Raw genomic sequence first — 20708 nt, 5'->3', positions numbered from 1 at the left:
TGTGGGCAGATGACCCAGGTGGGGAGGGCCAGTGTGGACTGTCAGGAACATCTGAAGGGAGGAGGAGACCACTACAGGTTGTGAGGCTTTGTGTGGGGACTTCTCGTGTAGAATGTAGGGTGGAATCCTTACCCCGTTGTCCCTTAGAGGTCATGTGAAGGTCGAGGAGCAACGTGGAGAGGCTGGCAGGCCTTCTGTGCAGTATGGCATGTTTACCATGTGATAAACATGCATGGCTCATCACACCTATGGGCACGTCAGAAGCCAGGGATCCCATAATTCTGCTGGTGAACATCCAAGAAGAGGAGGTTTCAGTCAGCACGCCCTCAGTAGTGAGCTCACCTCTCACCCGTGGATCCGGTGTCAGGACCTCGCCTGCAGACACTGGAGTGTATTGTGTGCTAAGAACTATTGTAAGAGCTGGGCGTCACCTGCTGCAGTCTCCACAGCAACCCCATGTGGTGGCGCCAGTTGTCACCCCCATTTTCCAGGTGTGGAAACAGAGGCAGGCGGAGGGTAAGAGACCTACGGGAGGTCACACCGCAAGCGAGCAGAAGAGCTGGGATGGTGCCAGCCACTCTGCTGCCTTGCAGAAGAGAGAGCCAAGTGAATTTCTCACCAGAGCCTTCCCCTGGCTGATGCTGTATCACCCCTGGACAAAGGGGGAAACTGAGACCTGGGGTGGGGGGGTGGAAGCTGAGTGCCTTGTCTTAGAACACAGTAGGTAAGTGAGCGGTAGAACTAAGATTTCCCTGCCCCCCAGCCATGTTTGTTTGTTTGTTTGTTTGTTTTCTAGCATGCCTGTGGTTATTGTGGAGTTGCCATTTGCAGGCTACAGGCCCAGGCTAGCGCCCGGAATGCCTGCTCTGCAGCTTGCTCTAGCTCTTGCTAACTATCCTCTCACCACAGGCAGAGCAGTTAGGGCCAAAGGATGCATCTCCTAGGACTCCTGAAATCATACTCTAGACTATGATTCAGGTCCCTGCCCCAAAGGACCTTGATCCAATTCCAGAGTCTCTGTGGGCCAGCTTGTTGGTCCATCCCCCTAAGAGATGTCTGTGGGTGGGAGGAATACACGAAGCTGGTTTGTCCGCAGACCTGCACAAGAATCTGCAATGCTACCGGACAGAGAGGAAGGTAGATGGAAAATTAGTGAGGATCATGGACTGGGGAGAGGACCCCATGCTTCCATATTCTCAGTGGAACTCTAAGAATTCTATGCTTAGATGGGTGTCGTGGTGGGTGCCTGTAATCTTGGCTATACGGGAGAAAGAGGAGGATTACAGTGTGAGGGTGGCCTCAGGTAGCAGCATGAGGCCCAATCCGAAAAGTAAACTAAGGGAAAAAGATCTGGGGCATAGCTTGAGTGGTAGAGCTCTTGTCTAGCAAGCACGGCGCTGTGTTCAAACACCCCAAAAAAGAATGTCTGAATTCTGAGTTTGTATGAAGTTGTTTTCATCAAGGGAGGAAGACAAACCTGTCTCCCCCCACACAAGGCCCCCCAAATCTAGAATTTGCCAACACTATTATTGAGAGCTTGTGATCAAATTCACAACATGTGTGAATTATTTCCCTCTGTGTGCATGTGTGTGTGTGTGAAGATGTGTGCACATATTTTCTTGAAGAACTTTGCAACCAAAATCTCGCTTTCTAGTCACATCAACAGTTTCTGTCCAATGAGAGCCCCGCCTCATTGACATCTTGGCCAGTTAGTATTGTGAGAAAAAAGTGGCGTTACTACTGGAGATGCCAGTCAGGGGTCCTGACAAGCTTGGGAAGAGGAGAGGTGCACGGCATTGGCTGAGAATCGACGAGGCCTCCGGAAACAGACCGAGAGGGTTTGTAGAGAGGAATCTTTCACAAATGGAGGCTGGGAAAAGAGCTGTCCACACCCATGTGCCAAAGGAAAGAATCAAAGAAGAAGCCCAGAAGGTTCTTTCAAAAAGGGAGATATGTATGTATGTATATATATACATATATATGGGTATATAAATGTTATTAAGATATAGTACAGAGGGGTTACCATTTCATAAGTCAGGTAATGAGTACAATTCTGTTTGGACAATGTCACTCCTTCCTTTGCTCTCCCCGATGAAGAAGGTTCTGAAGGGAACGCTTCCAGATGGTTCACTAGGACTCACACCAAACTCATGGGAAAGTCAGGTGTACATTCATTTTCATGTGCCAAATGTGGAAAATGGGGAGAATGAGCCTGGGAGAGAAAAGAGCCATCTCTTCCCTCAAGAAGGCTCAGGGAAACACTTAGCATAGTACCTGGTTTAAACAAGTGCCCCAAAACTATTGACTTCATTATGCCATTGATCAAAAAAGACCAAATAGAAATTTCTGTTACTTTTTTTTTTTTTTTGCTGGTCATGGGGCCTGAACTCTGGGCCTGGGTGCTGTCCCTCAAATCTTCAGCTCAAGGCTAGCACTCTACCACTTGAGCCACAGCGCCACTTCGGCTTTTTTTTCTGCTTATGTGCTGCTGAGGAATCGAACCCAGAGCCTCATGCATGCAAGGCAAGCACTCTACCACTGAGCCACCTTCCCAGCCCCAATTTCTGTTACTTTTGATTTTGGAAGGACATCTAAATCCATAAGCACTCTTTCACTGCTGTGTGTGTGTGTGTGTGTGTGTGTGTGTGTGTGTGTGTGTGTTTTAGGACTGGGGGGAAACATCCACAGACTCAGAACTAACAAGCCTAGAATCAGACCTGAAGCAAAGTACTTAGTGTTCCTGAGTTTAGGAGATTCCTCATGTATGTTCCTCATGTGGAAATAAAAACACCTGCTTCCAGATAAAAAGGGCTGAAGGTTAAACTCTGGGCTTCACCTATCATACCACTTATTCATTCCACAAATATTGGCCTCCTACTAGGTGTTGAGCACTCTGATGGGTGTTGAGAATAGAATGACGATGATACAAGGCTGTTCTGATCGTTTAGTGAGACACAGGCATTAAGCGCAATTACTAAGAATAATTGCTCACTATAATTGTGATAGTGTGGAAGAAAGTATATGAAAGATAAGCCACATCAAGGGAGAAACTGTGGGTCAGGGCTATGGTGCTCATAAGGAAAATGAACAGTCTGCCACAAGAATACTGGCTGTGTTTCTGCCTAGAGTCATGGATCATGAGGATGCCACTGGTTGGTAAAAGGGCAGATTGAGGCAGGGATATGGAAGAAAGGGATGGAAGGGTGGGTGGAAGGGTGAATGGATGGATGGATGCATGGATGGATGATGGGGAGCCCGGGGGAGATCTCAACTAAGAAATGTTGACAGTTGACAGCTGCTTCATTGGACAAATATTGAAATGGATAAGTGGATAGATCAATAATAATTCCATGATGTATTACATACTGCAATGAAATAATAGTGTGTTGTTACTTATTCATGATCTCATTTAATCTTTGAAATAGCCCTTCTTATGTGGAGCACACTTGGGCATAGCTTTCTTTCACTGTGTATACAACCGAGGCACGGGAAGTCAGTGGCTTGAGAGACTAGAACTTGTGTCCCCGATGTGCCCCTTACCCCCTCTCCCTTCCACCACATGATGTCTCTAAGAGACGGCACAGGTGCCATGTCCTCTTGGGCTGAGGCCTTTGGTAGAAAGGGGCAGAGAGTCGAACTGTCTGCAACCTTCCTCAGTAGATTTTCCTCTCCTTGCAGGTCGAAATATTTCCACGGGAAGAAGGTGAATGGAGAGATTGAGATTCGAGTGGAACAGGTAGGTGTGTGGAGCCATGCCCTGGGCACAACCATCCTGCCGTGTGTTAAGCTGGGTCTGTTCCCAAGACCAAACGTAGTCCTTATTCTTTGTGGCCCTCATGAGCTAATTCCCTGGGAAAATCCTGGCTTATTACCTGAGAGGTCTAGGATTATTTGGTCCAGTGCCTTTCAAACTTTTGTGCTAGCGGTGATCTTTTCTCCTTCCTCCCTGTCAGCAAAAAAGGAGCTCATTCTATGAAACAGAGGCATGTAGATGTGAAGGGCTCCCATGGAAATGGGTGTGGGGACCCCTAAAGTCCCAACAGTTTGCTTCATCCTGTTCCTCATTGTCCCCAAGGCCTCTCCTTGGGACCACTTTGGCCAGAAGGTTGTTTTGGAATCCTGGCTTTCTTGCTTTTTAGTTATTGAATGGGTGGCTTTGTCTCTTTGTGACCCAATATTCTTGTGACAGTGTCACTGGGATTAAATTATTTAGAACCTTAAAAGAGATCAGAATTAAGAACATTAGCTGGCATGATTAGCACTATTTTCAATGCCCAGATCCCTCATTTTTTGTGTGTGTTGATCACGGAGCTTGAACTCAGAGCCTGAGTGCTGTCTCTGGGCTTTTCTGCTCAGGGCTAGCACTCTACCACTTTGAGCCATAGCTCCTCTTCTGGTTTTCTGGTGGTTAATTGGAGATAAGAGTCTTACCTGGGCTGGCTTTGAACCACAATCCTCAGATCTCAGCCTTCTGAGTAGTTAGGATTACAGACATGAGCTACCAATTCCTGGCTTCAGATCCCTCCTCTTATGTGAAAAGAAACACATACGTGCTGTAAGGCTCCATAGGAAGTCAGCAGCAGAATCAGGACCATGGGATGTAGTCTCTGATCTCAACGAGAGTTCCTTCCATTTATCATTTGAGAGTCCCTTCTAGAAGCACTATGCTGGGCCTTAAAGAGCACATAATAGCCAGGGCTCTGGAGCCAGACTTCAAATTGGAATCCCAATGCCACCGCTGAACAATGCTCAAGCCCCCTCCAGCTCTTTCTCTGTGTGCTTGGAGATATAATCGCATCTAAGTGTATCCTTAAGGTTAGTGAGTTAAATGAGTTAGTACATGAAAATGTCTAGAAAAGGTAGGGTGCCAGTGGCTCACTCCTGTAATTCTAGCTACTCAGGAGGCTGAGATCTGAGGATTGCAGTTTGAAGCCAAACCTGGCAAGAAAAGTCTGGGAAACTTGTAATTCCAATTAATCACCAAAAAGCTGGAAGTCGAGCTGTGGTTTAAGTGGTAGAGCTCCAGCCTTGAGCAAAAAAAAAAAAAAAAAAAAAAAAAGCTAAAGGACAGTACACATACCCTGAGTTCAAATCCCAGAAGTAGCATGTGTGTGCGCACACATGTACACACACACACACACACACACACACACACACACACAGAGTCTAGAAAAGTGCCTGACAAATACCATTTACTCAATACATATTTCCTGTTCTTTTTCTCCTTCTTACTCTCTTCCTCCTCTTCTTTCTCCTTCCTCTCCACCATCTGCTTGTTGTTGCTCTTTTCCATTGTCACTCTCATCTTCTTCAGAGGCAAACAGTAATTAAGGTAGACAAGATCCCTACTGTAAAATTAATCGGGAGACACGCAATGAAAACAAACAGAAGGTGGAGGCACTCTGCCCTTTGAAGTCTGTGTGTCAGAGGAACACAGGACTTCTGAGCATCACATTGATTGCATTGGCTTCATATGAAAACACCTACAGTTGGAATTTCAATCTGATCCTGTGGCTTTCAAGTTAATCCAGTGTCTACTGGTTTTCCTTCCATGGCCAAAATAAAAAGCCAGGTTATTTTTGTTCATTTTATAAATATTTGTCAAGTGTCTACTATGCTAGCTAGCTCATGTAGAAGCTGAGGATGGGGAGTCGGGAGCCTAGTTCCCGAACAGCTTGTGGTCTAGGAAGGGAAGTGAGCTAAGTAAGTCTTAGCCGATCATGAAGGTCAGAAACGAAATGTGTTATGGACAGCAGAGCCCAGGACAAGCTGAGGGAGTCTGAAGTAGCTTTGAGGAGACTTAAAACATTTTTTCATTGTTATTATAAAGGTGATATACGGAGGGATTAGAGTTACATAAGTCAGGTCATGAGTGCATTTCTTTCTTTCTTTTTTTCTTTTGGTCGGCCATGAGGCTTGAACTCAGGGCCTGGACATTGTCCCTGAGCTCTTTTTGCTCAAGGCTAGTACTGTACCACTTTGAGCCACAACTGCACTTCTGTTTTTTCTGTGATTAATTGGAGATAAGAGTCTCATGGGGACTTTTCTGCCTGGGCTGGCTTTGAACCATGATCCTCAGATCTCAGCTTCCTGAGTAGCTAGGATTACAGGTGTAAGCCACAGACGCCCAGCATAAGTCCATTTCTTTTTGGACAATATCACCCTTTCCCTCCCTCTCTCCCAGTTTTTTTTTCCTCCCACTCCTCCCTCCCACATGTTGTATTGTTCATTTTCAACATAGTATTCCATGATACTGCATTTGTCCACCCTTTGCCCCTCCATTTTTCCCTTTGCCCTACCATTTTTGTGTCCCCCTAACCCTCCCAAAGACATATAAAGGAACAAAACAAAACAAAAAGGAAAGACAACAAAAAACAGCAGCAAAGGGAAAAAAAACTCTTTTTCATTTCTTGGCGTTCATTGAGATAAATATTGTTTTGTATGATCAGATACACATAGGCCTTTTGCCTTTCTGGGCAGAGCAAGAGACCTCTCTGAGCTGGTTTGGAGGATAGATGGGATTTCAGTACATACAGATGGTGCTAAAGAGTTCCTGAATGGACACCAGGTGAGCCAAGGAAGGAGACCATAGATACAGTGTGAAGGGCAGGGAGTCTGGTGACTGGGCCCCCAAACAGTTCACCTCATCCTCCTCCTGCATCTGACCTGTTCCTCCTCCCCATTCCCTCTTTCAGTAAAGAGCACTACCATGTACTTTCCACCTGATCAGACTCCCAGATGCCTCTCTCTCCATCCACCACCTGCTAGGTCCTGCTGACTCCACATCCCATAATGTCCCAGCCTGTCTACTTCTTTCCACTCCATTACCAAAGGTCAGCCATGGCTGTGGGCCACTACTGAATCAGTAGCCTCAGGATTCCATTCTTCCCATCTCCATCTTATTCTTCAAATCAAAGCTAAAGTGATCTTTCTTTTAAAAAATGCAAAGGAGAGCCTTGACAGTGTTAGTTTTAGAGTCCCCTTTTCAAAGACACTTTCTCCTAGGTTTATTTAAAAACGAGATAACTGGGTTGCACTTATTCATAGCACCCCAACTTTTCCTTCCCTAGTCCTTCTCTGAGATTTTTAGCTATATACGTGGGGCAGGATTGTTTTTGTAAGGGGAAGGGCCATGGCTATTTAGATTGTACTCTGTGAAGTAGCACGGAGCCTGGCATTCAGTAAGTGGAAGTGGAGGAAATAGTTGCAGTGAATAACCGATCGATTCCACAGATTCTGGGCTGCTTTGTCAGTTTCCAAGGGTGATAAATCATAGCTCCAGGACCTGTGTTTTTCATAAACGGTGTGGTGAATGCTCACTTGCCAACCCGGCTGCCCAGCCTCATCCCCTTGATGGAGAACCAACTCACACACATGCTTCCATTTCCTCTTTTTTATCCTAGTGCTGCCTTGGATTCAACTTGTAGAAGCAAAACATTTGAGCCAGAACACACAAGGGAATGACCACAGGATGCAAATCTGTTGGAGGCAGGGGCCCTCTGGGGACACCGAGCCAGCCTAAAAAGGCTACAATCATTCTAGAAAACACTGGCTAATTTATTTATTCTGATATCTGGCCATGTCTTGCCACAGCAGACAAAAGGTAAATTAACCTGGAAACCAATCAGTAGGTCATCTGGCCATGTCTCCCTGGGAGGCCTACCTCCTCAGAGCCATCTGGGAATCTGAGTAGCTTGTGTTTGCTGATGTGCATCCATGGGGTGGGTCACAGAAGCAGTACCCCTCCCCACCAGGAACCTCACAGGTGTCCTTCAGCACTTAGAGAAAGGCTTAGGACAGAAGCCACTGTTTAGTCTGAACTGACCTCAGATTTTGAGAGCCTGCCTCTCATCTAAGGGCCAAATTAACTAGATAATTGCACTGTCTGGGTTTTGCTGGACAGAGCAAAAGAGTTAGTTGTTGTTGGCCTAGAGGAAGCCTCCACCCTTTCTCTCTGCTCTCTTCCTCTTGGGCCCCCTCTCCCACCCAACTCCAAAACTGCTTGCTTGGCTCTCACGAAGCCAAAAATATGGAGCCCCGGGGAGACCAGAGAGGGGCTGCATTACTTTGTATTCCATTACCCAGAATACCTGCTGGCTCTGCGGGTCCTCGCCACAGTGTCCTAGCTGGTCCGGAGAGGGTCGGGTCAGGGTGGTTGGCACATCAAGCTTGCCTGTGTTTGTATTTGAGGCCAAGGGTCATCTTTTCCATAGGAACCGCCCCTCCTCCATGGGACTAAGAAATGAGGGTGGTGAATGGATTAATATTAAGTAGATTTGCTGTCTGAGGGGTTAGAGGACTAAAACTTGGTAGAATGGAGTCAGGGATTTTGTAAAAAGAGGAAAACTTCCCAGCCCTGGTGGCTCTTGAATATCATCTGAGCTACTCAGGATACTGAGATCTTGTGGTTTGAAGAGAACCCAGGCAGGAGAGTCCATGAGACTTTCTATCTCCAATGAACCACTCAAAAAAAAAAAAAAAGCCAGAAGTGGAGCTGTGGCTCAAATGGTAGAGTACCAACCTTGAATGAAAAGCTCAGGAACAGCATCCAAACCCTGAGTTCAAGCCCCAGGACTGGGTCTAAATAAATAAGTAAATAAAAAGGAACAAGACTGAAATTACTACATTCAGACTTTCTTCAGTGTTAGAGTTAGAGGGACCACACTGCCTTGCCCAGACAGATGGAGAGGAAGGTAAGAGGAGGAAGCTGCTGAAGCCACAGATTTACGGAGGAGTGCCCGGGCTCCCTCGGAGTCACTGGCTTCCTGTGATACTGGAGTAAGGCAGATGCTTAGGGGACCCGGTGAAAGCTATTAGGCATTTCTTCATCTACCCTTTGTATATGCACTCAACATACATGTCTTCTTGAAACAGAGGTGGGATTTTTTTTCCCACCTACAGTGTTTGAAGTATTTCAGAATCTGTATGGGTTAAATGATCTCTTATCCAAAAAGCTGGTGACTGGAAGCATTTTAGATTTTTATAATTTTTCAAATTGGGAATACTTCCGTGTATATGATGAGATCTCTTGGGAGCCAGGCACCTGTGGGTTCAAGCTTGTAATACTAGCTACTCAGGAGGCTGAGATCCAGAGGAATCCAGGTTCAAAAACAGTCTAGGCAGATAAGACCATGAGACTCTCGTCTCCATAATAACCAGCAAAAAAGCAGGGCTGGAGACATGGTATAAATGGTGAAGCACCAACCAAACAAGCAAGCTGAACAAGCATGAGGCTCTGAGTTCAAATCTTAGTAACTCAAAAAAAAAAACAAAAACCACCACATATATTAAAATTATAACAAGATACCTTAGAATGTGTCCCAATTCTAAATATGAAATTCACTTATTTCATATATACATAGACCTTATATACATAGACTAAAGGTAACTTTATATGATATTGATAGTGTGCATATCTTTTTTTGTCCCAGGGGTCCTGGGAATTGAATTCAAGGCCTGGGCACTGTCCCTGAGCTGCAAGGTTAGTGCTCTATCACTTGAGCCATACCTCCACTTAAAGCTTTTTTGGTGATTAATTGGAGATAAGAGTCTGATGGCCTTTCCTGCCTGGGCTGGCTTTGAACCACAATCCTCAGATCTCAGCCCCCTGAGTAGGATTACAGGTGTGAGCCACCGACTCCCAGCTTAGTATACTTCTCTTTTGACTGCAGTTATTCACATGAGTTCAGGTGTAGAATTTTCTACAATGGCAGCATGTTATACTCAAAAGTTTTTAGATTTTCAAGCATTTGTGGTTTCATATTTTCATCTTAGAGGTACTTAACCTGTTGTTGTGTTTTTCATACACAATAATTCTTTCTGGGACAATCTTTCTTAAAAGAGACTTTAGCTCTAGAAATTGACATAAAGACCTGTGGGTATTTCAAGAAACAGATGTGTACAAGATAAATAAATGGAGGTTGAAAGTTAAGTCCATTAGATACATTAGTAAGGACTTGAACATCACTCTGAAGTAGGAAATATGTACCTGATAGAAATATATAACACCTTGAAAGAGATACATCTAACAGCTTGGCTTTGTTCTATGGCTTGTTAAAAGAACTTACCAAATTTATTTCTTGGAGACTTGAAGCTGAATGGGGAAAGAGATATGGTTCCATTTGATAGGATGCAGTTGAATGGGAATAGAATATAAAGTCCATTCAAGAATTCAACTGCAAAGGAACAGGATTAGAGACATCTCAATTAGGAAAATCACCCAGAGAAAACAAGCAATAAACAAACCCCAAACCTGTAAGATTTGAACTGAGTACAGCTTATTGTTTGGGGGAGAAAATATTCCATGAAGGTTAAAGCTGTGACTCTAGAGTAAGAGAGACTGGAGATAGTGTCTCACCTCCCCTAGGTTTTAGCTGTGTGGCTCTTCCACTATATAACATCACCAGGGATCAATAATTTATATTTCCCAGAGCTATTGTATAGATTGCATGAGTTAATGTATTGTGCTGTAGCATAGCTTCTGGCCACACATGCAGGTACTCAGAAGCTGTAATTATGGTTTTACTCCTCCAAACCTGATGCCATTTAGCCTTCATTATCAAAAATGCAGCATTTTGAATGTGATATGGGATGCTCTGTGCCCTCTCCTGCCTCTACCATTCACACAGGATTCTAGTTGTAGTCATTGCAGTAGTGCCATGTTGTCACAATGCCTTGTGACCAGTGACTTGAATAAGAAGAGAGTAACTGCTGAGAAGGAGGGTCAGATCAAGGAATTGGAGAGGAAGAGAGATCCCAGTCCACTCTTTATATGCATCTACCACTTGAACACATGGCTGCTGATAGAAAAGCTTCCATATGTTATGTCCTTTCTGGATAAAGCTGAAGGCTTTCTGTTGTTGAGGAAGGCACTGCTCTCACCTTCATATTACAAAAGCACATTATAAAAAAGGATAAGTGGTTTGCTCCAAGTTGCCCAACTAAAAAGGGGACCGGAGTCTGTTTTGGAGAACCAGCTAGCTAGACTTTAGAGTCCTCCTCTTACCCACCTCATTTTTCAAGACCAACAACCAAACTTAATACTAGATAAAATGCTTTCCATACATAAACTTATTTTGGCCTCACAGTAGCAGTTTTAGATGGTACTTTGACTTTCTTTCCATTTGGAAGAGGGAGACATTGGGGTTCATCAATGTTAAACAACCAGCAGAACTGTGTAACAGAGGAGGAATTCAAACCTAGGCATTTGTACTGAACCAGCAGCCTGTGTGATTCCATGATTAGAGTTCAGTCTAATGGTACAATTCTGTAGGACAATGGCATTTAACTTTGTAAGAGCCCAAACTGTGGAATCATGTGGGCCATGCCTAGTGGAGACATCTCCTGTGATAGAAATGCTCTCTGGAGAAACTGACCTGCTAGCACGGGGAAGGTTGCACAGGAAATTTATGCATCTAAAATTTTTAAAGCCTCCATGAATGATCCTTATGTTTATTTGTAGGAATAAAAGCAACACACTACAGTAGGTAAAAATTTCAAAAATAGCTGGGTGCTGGTGGCTCACGCCTGTAATCCTAGCTACTCAGGAGGCTGAGATCTGAGGATCATGGTTAAAAGCCAGCCCAGGCAGGAAAGTCTGTGAGACTCTTATCTCCAATAAACCACTAGAAAACCAGAAGTGGCGCTGTGGCTCAAGCGGTAGAGTACTCATGTTGTGCTGAAGAGCTGAGGGATAGTGCCCAAGCCCAGAGTTCAAGGCCCACCACCAACAAAAAAAAAATTCAAAAATAAAATTCCATTGTGTATATATATCCTGTGTCCTTGATCCATTTGTCCATTGAGGGGCATCTGGGATGATTCCATACTTTGGCTATGGTGAATAGTGATGCAGTGGACATGTTTGTGCTGGTGGCTTTACTGTATATACACAATGGAATGTTACTCATCCATTAGAAAGAATATTATTGTGCCATTTGTAAAGGAATGGAAAGACCTGGGAAAATTACGTTATGTGAGAGGTAAGTCAGGCCCAGAAAGACAAAGGCTGCATGTTTTCCCTCATCTTGGGAAGCTAGAATTAGCTTATAAACTATCAAGTAAATACCTTAGGTGGTACATGGATGCCAGTGAATTCACTGACATATGGTAGACTCAAGGGAGAACTCAAATAGTGTAATTCCTTAGAATGGCAAAGTCAAAGTTCAACAAAATGAACACCAGGAAAAGGTGCTTCAAAAGGGTGGGGTCATGGGGAAAGGGGCAGATGATTGAAGAGGAGAAAAGGAAGAATACAATAAGAAATTCAATGCATGTCCTACAAGATTAAGAGAAGTATAGGGAAGGAGTGGGAACTTTTACAGGGGTAACATTGATCAAGATGCATTGTATTCATAAACTGCTTTGTTAAATGGCAACTCCTATGTACAACTACGGAAAGGGGATAAGAGAGTTTTATTTTTTAAAGAAATATTTGAAGTACAAAGTAGTATCTGGTGAGGAATCTATCTCCCACTTTGCTCTACCATTCCAGTTTTATTCTGTGTAATGAACCATTATTAGTAATTCCTTGTGAACTTTCTAGAACGTTTTCAAATGCAATGTACAAAGACACGTATACACTCTTTATAAATGATAGTTGGTCAGAAGCACTTGCCTTTCTAGGTATTTCAGAGGGGGGATTTAATACAAAGGCCTGATCGTAGGACCCAGGGCCGCAGAGGTGCCCCATTCACATGTCACTGTATAGCCCTGATCCTGGTGCCGTGGGAATCACTACCACCCACTAGAACTGTTAGAGCTGGTGGCAAAGGTTTTCTGGCTACCACTAGAAGCAGGACAGTTGCTGCTTTCTCCCTCACTTTGATTCCTGCATGAATACCTCCACTTGCAAGAACTGAATAGGAACTGTGGAGCAAAAGAATCTCGAACATCTGGGGCCCGAGTTTTCAGCTTCCACGGTACGAGAGAGAGCTGGAGGGTCGGATGTGGGATGGTGATAATAGACAATGTCCAGCACAGGCCACTCCTTTAGTCACTCTAGCGACATACATCCTTCTTCTTATCCATATTCAATGCATTGTTTTTCACTGAATATATCTCAGGAGTTTATTGCATGAGAGGAAACACATACTCCTGCCTCATTCTTGTTAACAATTGCCTCTGCTTCTGTCATATGGCTAGGCTATAATTTTCCCTCTATTCCATTTCAGCTATTTGCCAGTACATCTGTAGGATTCATTCCTACAAAATGAACAACTTCCAAATTGAACAACTCCTTCCCAAAGCAGGATATACCTTGAAGCATGAAGGACTTTTCCCCCTCCCCACGTACAACTTACTGGAATTACTTCTAGAAGTCTGTCTCCTAGACATAAGTGCCTAGGGTGAAGGTCACAGCTCTTTACTTGGGGCTGTTACATTCAATGATATTAAAATCGGACTCATATCCCCAAATTGGAGACAACCGCGAAGAGCCATCCCAGCCTCAGTGCTGACTTGTAGGGTTGGCGGAACGGGCCCTGCTTCTCAGTCCCGCTTCCTTTTCCTTCCCTCCCAGGGATGGTAATTCCCAGAGTACTTCTCCCCCCAGGCCAGCATCCATCAGAGTCTACATCCCAGAAAACCCAACCTGTGACAGTAGTACATTTATAATTTTGATAGATATTCTAAAGTTGCCCCTCATGGAGATCATAAAGATGATCTATAAGATGCTTCCATGCTGGATTTCTCTACATGATGCATGGGTTCTGGAGTCCATCCTGTGTGGAATGCTCTCTTGGTTCCAGGCCAGACATGGATGCTGAACTCTGAAGTACTCCATCATCTGATCTTCCTGTTTGACCTCCTTGTGTTTGAAATTCACCAGATTGTGGTATTTCTGTAAAGGGCTGAGTCTGACCACTCTGCTCCAGGAAGCCTTGTTTGGTTAACACAATCCTGCAAGATTTATTTGTTTGGCTTGGCTTACTCTGACCTCAGACATTCTGTTTTGTATTATTTTTAAAAGTGTGCAGGTCTCCATGGGAGCTTTATTTTTTTTCTCTTATTTTCAAATCTAAGAACCAGCTGGGGGAATGAAAAACAAAAAAAACCACACACACCAAAAAGCAGGTGTGATCATAGGATGTCTTGGTTGAACTGTCTTACCAGAGGAGCAAGTGTTCCTCTACTCAGCCACAGCACTGATGATTGGCCTTCTGGATCTACCTTTAGAACCACCATGTTATGGAGGACTATAGAAAATGAGGAAAGGACGGTAATAGGGATGGTAAGAAGCTTTTTTTGAGTGTTTACTGCATGGTAAATGCTTCATAAGTACTTTATGAGTTAGTGACGTCCTTAATTCACTGTATTCTGCCTGCTGCTGAAGAAACCTAGGGTCAGAGAATTTCAATGAATTCCCCTGGCCTGCCCTCACAGCTAGTAAGAATACAGTGAAGCTGGGATTTGAACCTGGGTCTGTATTCACCAAAGTAGATCTTAACACAATCAGATCTCTCAGAATATATATGGGTGTTGAATTTGTCTTTGTCTTCATCCTCCTCCTCCTCCTCCTCGTCATCTTTAGTCGTACAAAAGAGTTTCAACTTGATATATCAGTTTATGAGTACATAAATTGATCAATGACATCCCTTTCATTGTTTTCCCTTCAACCCCATCCATCTTCTCAAGTTACATGGTAACTTCACACATGTACACTGAATATTGTGACTGTTTTTGCCCATCCTGCCTCTCACCATTCATCCACTGTCACTCCCTTTGAGCTCCCCTACTCCTGAATTTGTCTTCCTACAGCTTTTTTTCCTTCTCTCCTCTTGGCTTGGGTTTCATTGAGGACAGATCCCAAAGTCTTTTCCAGTCAAGTCTGCTCTTTCGATCTGTTGGATAAATGACCAATTCATATGTAATATTCTCTTAGAAAAAAATACTCCTCTTTTTCAGACTAACACTAATGGCTTTTACTGGATAGTTGCCGGATAGTTCTGTGAACATTTTTGCCTATTCTGTTTCCCTCTGAAAGTTACACTTGCTATTCTCTTTCAGTTTTTTTTTTAACTTTTCCAATAGTATAATTGCCCAGACTCTAGAGTCAGATCACCTTGGTGGAATTCCAGCTTAGCCATTTCCTCAAAGCTTTTCAAGAAGTAATGTAACTTCTACATACATCAGTGTCCTCGTGTGTCAAGTAATAACTACATAGAGAGTTGAGAGATTGAAATGAGCTGTCATATGCAAAGCAACTAAAGCCATCATAGCATAAAGTGCTATTCTTACCATCATCTTCCTTTCCTTGGATATATGGTTTGAGTAGTTTCTAGACAATTCACTCAGAAATGGACATGATAAGATCATGCACTAAAGAAATTTGCAGTGCAGTAGGGAGGCAAAGGTTGGAGGATCAGGGTTTGAATCTAGCCTGGGCTGAAAGAAGTTTGCAAGATTCCATATTAAGCAGTGGCCGGGCACAGTGATACGTGCCTATTATCCCAGTTCCAGAGGGGAAGTACGGTTGCATGGTACGGTATCATACCTGTCATGGGAAACATAAATAGAAGGATTGCATACTCAGCTGGCCCAGGCAAGACTCTTATCTCAAAAATAACCAATGCAAAAATGGGCTAGAAGCATGGCTCAAGCGGTAGAGTGCCTACCTAGCAAGTGCAAAGCTAGAATGGGAAGTAATCCTAGGAAGCAGTCTGGTCAGGGTGAGCTTTTTGTGTAAGGAAGGCAGCTAGAAATTGTCTCCCAGACAGGCAGTGGTGGACCATATCTGTCGGGCATTTAACCCTCAGAGTGATATAACTGTGTGATCACGTAGAATGCACATGGGAACAGTGCATTTGGAAAGGGAACCACGCTGGAAGGGTGGCATAAGATGAGAGGCAGCGATACGCAGTTCTGGTTTTGGCAGAGAGATACGTGATCCTTGATTCATAGGTTTGGGCAGGAAGTTCAAGGAAAGGACTTCACCACTGCTTGGTGGAGGCACATGAACTCAAGGATCTGCCGTTTTAACTTGGGCCATCCCCATGCCTGTGATTTGGATTTGAGAAGAGAAGAAGTGGAAAGCAGACCCATCATACCATGGGCTTGAACTGGCAGCCATTCAAAGCAAGCCACTGCCAACAGCATCCCAGCCTCCACCTTGGCTGGTCAGGGCACTTGCCCCAACCTGTTCCTTATTCGCTGCATTCCAGTGTGCTCCCCTTTGACCTGATCCCTGGCCTCGTGATTCCTCCTCCTCCTCCTAGTCCCACTCCTCCCAACTTCTGCCTCTCCTTCCCCCAGTGCTGTAGCCCTGCTCTTTAGCAGTTTGCGTGGCCACTCTACGCTTTCTGCCAACCCTGCTGCTATCTCCACCATTTGGGTTCTGGCCCACTCCCTGAGGAGAGGAGCTCCCACTGGGCTCCCTAAATCCTGCCAGCAGCCCCAGCTGGGTTGTGCTCACCCACTGGGTTTGAGCCTTTGCATGTCAGTAGGAATCAGCGGTTATTAATTAACCCAGGGTGGAACCTATTATGAAACATCTCAGGATCCTGGACTGAACCAAAGGGACTTCTAAGTGCACAGCAGGGGAAAATGCCCTTTAATTGACTTGGATGACTTCACTGCAAAACTCTGTCTGGCTGCTATGCTAAACTGGAAACTAATCTATTAGATTGTCTAAGGAATCTTCTAGCCCACCCTGAGAACAGTCTCCTGAGGAGGGAGTGGGGCTGACACACAAACAGGACATATGCATGGAAATGGCTTCCTTTGGAGCATCCCCTGTCTGGCCACCTCGAGTCCCTCGGGAAAGAGAGGAACAGCCAGTATCTGAGAATGAGTTTGAATGTCCTACATCAACTATCTTTAACATCCCATAGTTCCTAACGGAGCTTGCCCCTTCCTTCATTCCTTCTTCCTCTGTCTCTCTCTCTCTGTGTCTTTCTGTCTGTCTGTCTCTCACACGCACTGCTGGGGCTTAAGCTCAGGAACTGAGGGTATGAACTAGGCTTTGTCCCTTAGCTTTTTGGTCCAAGGCTGATGCTCTACCACTCGAACCACATCTCTACTTCTGGCTTTGAACCAAAACCCTCAGATCTTATCTTCCTGAGTAGCTAGGACTACAGGCTTGAGCCATCAGTGCCCATGGAAGCTTTTCTAAAGCACTACTTACTTTGGAATAAAGCTTGACCTTCACTAGTTTACCCTGAGTTTCTTTGTTTCAGAGACTTTAGAGGATGGCATTAGTAGTTCCACAGATGTTGTATAGATGACAAATGTACAGCCCGGGGATAATAGCCAATGTCTGGTTCCATGTTCAATCAGCACCAGGGACCCACTGAGCACTTCTCATGGGTTGGTTCATTCAATCATTATCACCCCACCCCCCATGATGAGTAGGCACTGTAAATCCCCCCACCCTCCAGATGAGGAAGCTAGAGGAGCTTACCTAAGACCACACAGTTTATGAGAGGCCTAGCTGAAATTGTCAACCTAACTAGCCAGCCTGTTCTATCCTAACCCTAACCCTGGCCTACCTAGAAATGAGACCGAAATTCCAGGGAAAACTTGGTGTGACAATCTCGATCTTGATGGACAATTCGATTGCATTGAGTGGCTAGGAGATTAGTAAAGCATACCTCTTAGTAAGCATCAGGATATTTCCAGAAGTGATTAGGTCATGAGGAATCTGACCTAATGCTTTAATCCATTGATGGATTCAGAATTTGAATAGACTGCTAGGAGGTGGTAGAACTGTGAAAGGGAGGATCTAGTTCAAGGAAATAGGTCAGGGGTGGTGTGTGCGTGGGGGGGAGGGGATTGTTCTTGGGGCTGTCTCTTATCCATGCTCCTTCCTGTTACTGCTGTACTATCTGTCTGCCGTGAGGTAGACTGCCATGATCTTGCTGCTATGATGGAGTGAAACATCTGAAGCCGTGAGCAAAATAAACCTCTTTTTCCTTTTAAGTTGCTTGCGTCAGGGCTCCTGTTACAGAGTTGAAACCCAGAGCTTGATGGCTGCTCATGCCTAAATGGCCAACTTGTCATTGGGTCTAATCAGTGGGGCTCAAGCTTCTCAGACATGGCCCTGTGCAAGTTCTTTCTTCCTTTCTTCATCTTCTCCCAGAGCTTACCTTAGCCTCTACTCCTCCCCAAAGCTTGGCCTCTCCTCGCCATCTCATAGCTTGACATAGGTAAGACTCTCCAGCAAATCCTTTTCCCAGATTTGCCATGAATTTGGTAAGGTTTGGCTCAGGCATTCTTTCACGGTTGCTTCCTTCCCCTTCTGAGCAGGCAGGGCAAGGCAATATGCCTCCTGTCTGTGTTCTCCCAGAACCCTGAGCATATGTCTAACGCAATGTTTACCAGACTCGCTTGAACTTACTGGTTTTACTGCCTGCCACTCCCTGTATGTGTTGGGCTCATTGGGAACTGAGGAAAGATCTTAGTTCTATGAAAATTCATTGAATGCTACCACGTGCTAGATGCTACGACAGCAATGATGATTAAAGACATATCTAATCTCTGTGGGATGGTGCTTACATTCTGACGGGAAGGCCAATCCCCCCACCCCCTCACAACTCACACACATGCACACACACACACTGTAATTACAAACATTGTAAAGAGCTACCTACAATAGTAAAGTATCCAATGTGATAGTAGGGTAGAGTTGGAAGTTGACACTGATTCAGGCAAATAACTGGTGCTCTAAATACCCAGATGCATAATCTGTGCTCAAGAAGTAATTTCTCGAACTAACCTGAAGTAGAGGAAAGAAGAGAAAGTGCTTAGGAAAGATTTGATCTGCTAGAAGAAGGATGGAAACCCTCCCCAAAGTGTCCTTTTCCTTGGGGAAGAATACAGATATAAAAGCACTTGTTCACCAGGGCAACACAGGGAAATCAATGACAGACTGCACCGCAGTGAAGCCGTGCTTTCCAGACACCAGCTAAGCAGTTCATCTCTGTAAGTTGACTCTATATAACTTTCCTACAAGGTAAAAACCGATGGACTTAGAGATGTTAAGTTACTGAGACTTGGAGATGTTGTGTCCTGTCCCAGGCCACACAGCTAGTCGGTATCCAGGTGGAGATGTGGACATCACTCACTACTGCATTCCCCTCTGCAGCTCTTCTGTGTAACTGGGACTGCTTAAGGTACACCTTCTTGTGCCAGACCATGCTGCTGGTTACAGTAGAACCTACCCACTGGCCCCATTTCCTCCTGCCAAGGCTGACACTGGGAGTTCTAAAGGGAAGAACCTAGAAATAAGAAAATAGCACTGAACAGGAAGTGAGCTGGGTCCCGTGGCGAGGATTCAGTAGGATTGCCTTGTTGGATGGTTCTCCTGCATCACTATACTTTATCCTTCAGCCCTCCCAAGGCCTACATCTCATTGTTGTCCAGATGAGGAATTGAGGTGTGGAGAGGGAAAATAAGTCATGTCTGAGCTAGAATTGTGATCGTAACCTATGTGGCTCCACTGTCCGCAGTTCTCCCCTGGTTTACCTGCTGCCCTGTTTCTTCTGGCCTGACAGACTTTTTCTTGATTTTCTTTTCTGGTTTATTGGAACTTTCCTTTCTTCCCTGGGCAACAACCTGAGCTTCCTCTCCTGAGCTATGGTGGGGTTGTCAGCCTGTCTGAGGTGAAGTTGCACCAGGGAGCCCTCGCCCATCCACCTCAGGGCTTGTATTCTGTCCAGCCAGCCCTGCCCCTCCAGGGCTGCCAGGAAAAGCAAAGGGAGGAGAGGGGCTGAACTTCCCCTTGCCGGGCCAGCCACATGCCAGGACCCCCCAGCTTTGCACTCACTGGGTAGAACTGGATTGTGATTACCCATCATCCTTTGCTTATTCTTAGACAATTGCTTTGGCCTCTCTCCGGCTGCCTCTGCTCTTCATGGTCCAGGCTCCTCAATGTCTGTGGGCTGAAAGCCAGCATCTTCAGGAAGCACCAAGGGCTTTCTTAACCTGGCAAGACTAGCTTCCCCACCCCGTCTTGAAGGTCCCCATGGGTATCTTTAAAAAAGCGAAATAATTAACTTACATGGTCTCTTGCTTATGGTGTCTTTCCCACAAGGTCTGCTTCTCAGTATCCAAAGCTGTCATTTCTGTATGATGAATAGCAATACATTCGAATCTGATGATAGTTCATTCATCTACCAGCCATGAACTGACCTGTTTATTCACCTCTCTAGAACTAACTCAGCACCTTCAGTTGTGTGGTTCACAATCCAGAACTAAATTTGCTTTCCCTTAAAATCCTTCAGAAATTTTAGCACTTCGCAATAAAAAATGATAAAAATAACAATGAGACATATTCATTAAGAAAAGACACATAAAAATATATATGCTTAATAGTATACTTATATTATCATATGTCATATATATGTATATGTATGTAATTGTGTGTGAATATGTGTGTGAGAGAGAGAAAGCCAGAGAGAGAAGGAGAGAGAGAGAGAAAGAGAAAGAGAAAGGGGAAAGGAGGGAATGTATGGGACAGTCCACCAAGAGTTTACTATATATAACATAATTTTTTTTGTGCTGGTCCTGGGACTTGGATGGTGCTGGTCCTGGGCCTGGATGCTGTCTTTGAGCTTTTTTTTTATTTGCTCAAGGCTAGTGCTCTAGCATTCGGTTCATAGCTCTACTTCTGGGTTTTGGGGATTTTGTGGTTAATTGGAGATAAGAGACTTGTGGACATGCCTGCCCAGGCTGGCTTTGAACAATGATCCTCAGATCTCAGCCTCCTGAGTAGC

General features: G+C 44.7%; 1 protein-coding gene across 2 annotated transcripts in view; it reads left to right on the top strand.

The window, feature by feature from the left end:
• Syn3 (synapsin III) overlaps positions 1-20708 on the top strand; it is a 398594-nt gene that overhangs the window by 43153 nt on the left and 334733 nt on the right. For both annotated transcript variants that reach the window (XM_070014421.1, XM_070014420.1), the window contains exon 3: positions 3679-3736. In XM_070014421.1, the coding sequence (XP_069870522.1) occupies positions 3679-3736 (58 nt within the window). The remainder of the gene's footprint in view (positions 1-3678; positions 3737-20708) is intronic.

The sequence above is a fragment of the Dipodomys merriami genome, unplaced genomic scaffold, assembly GCF_024711535.1.
Source record: "Dipodomys merriami isolate MVZ:Mamm:240054 unplaced genomic scaffold, mDipMer1.0.p SCAF_97, whole genome shotgun sequence".
NCBI lineage: Eukaryota > Metazoa > Chordata > Mammalia > Rodentia > Heteromyidae > Dipodomys > Dipodomys merriami.
This window is presented reverse-complemented; position numbering and strand designations above follow the sequence as displayed.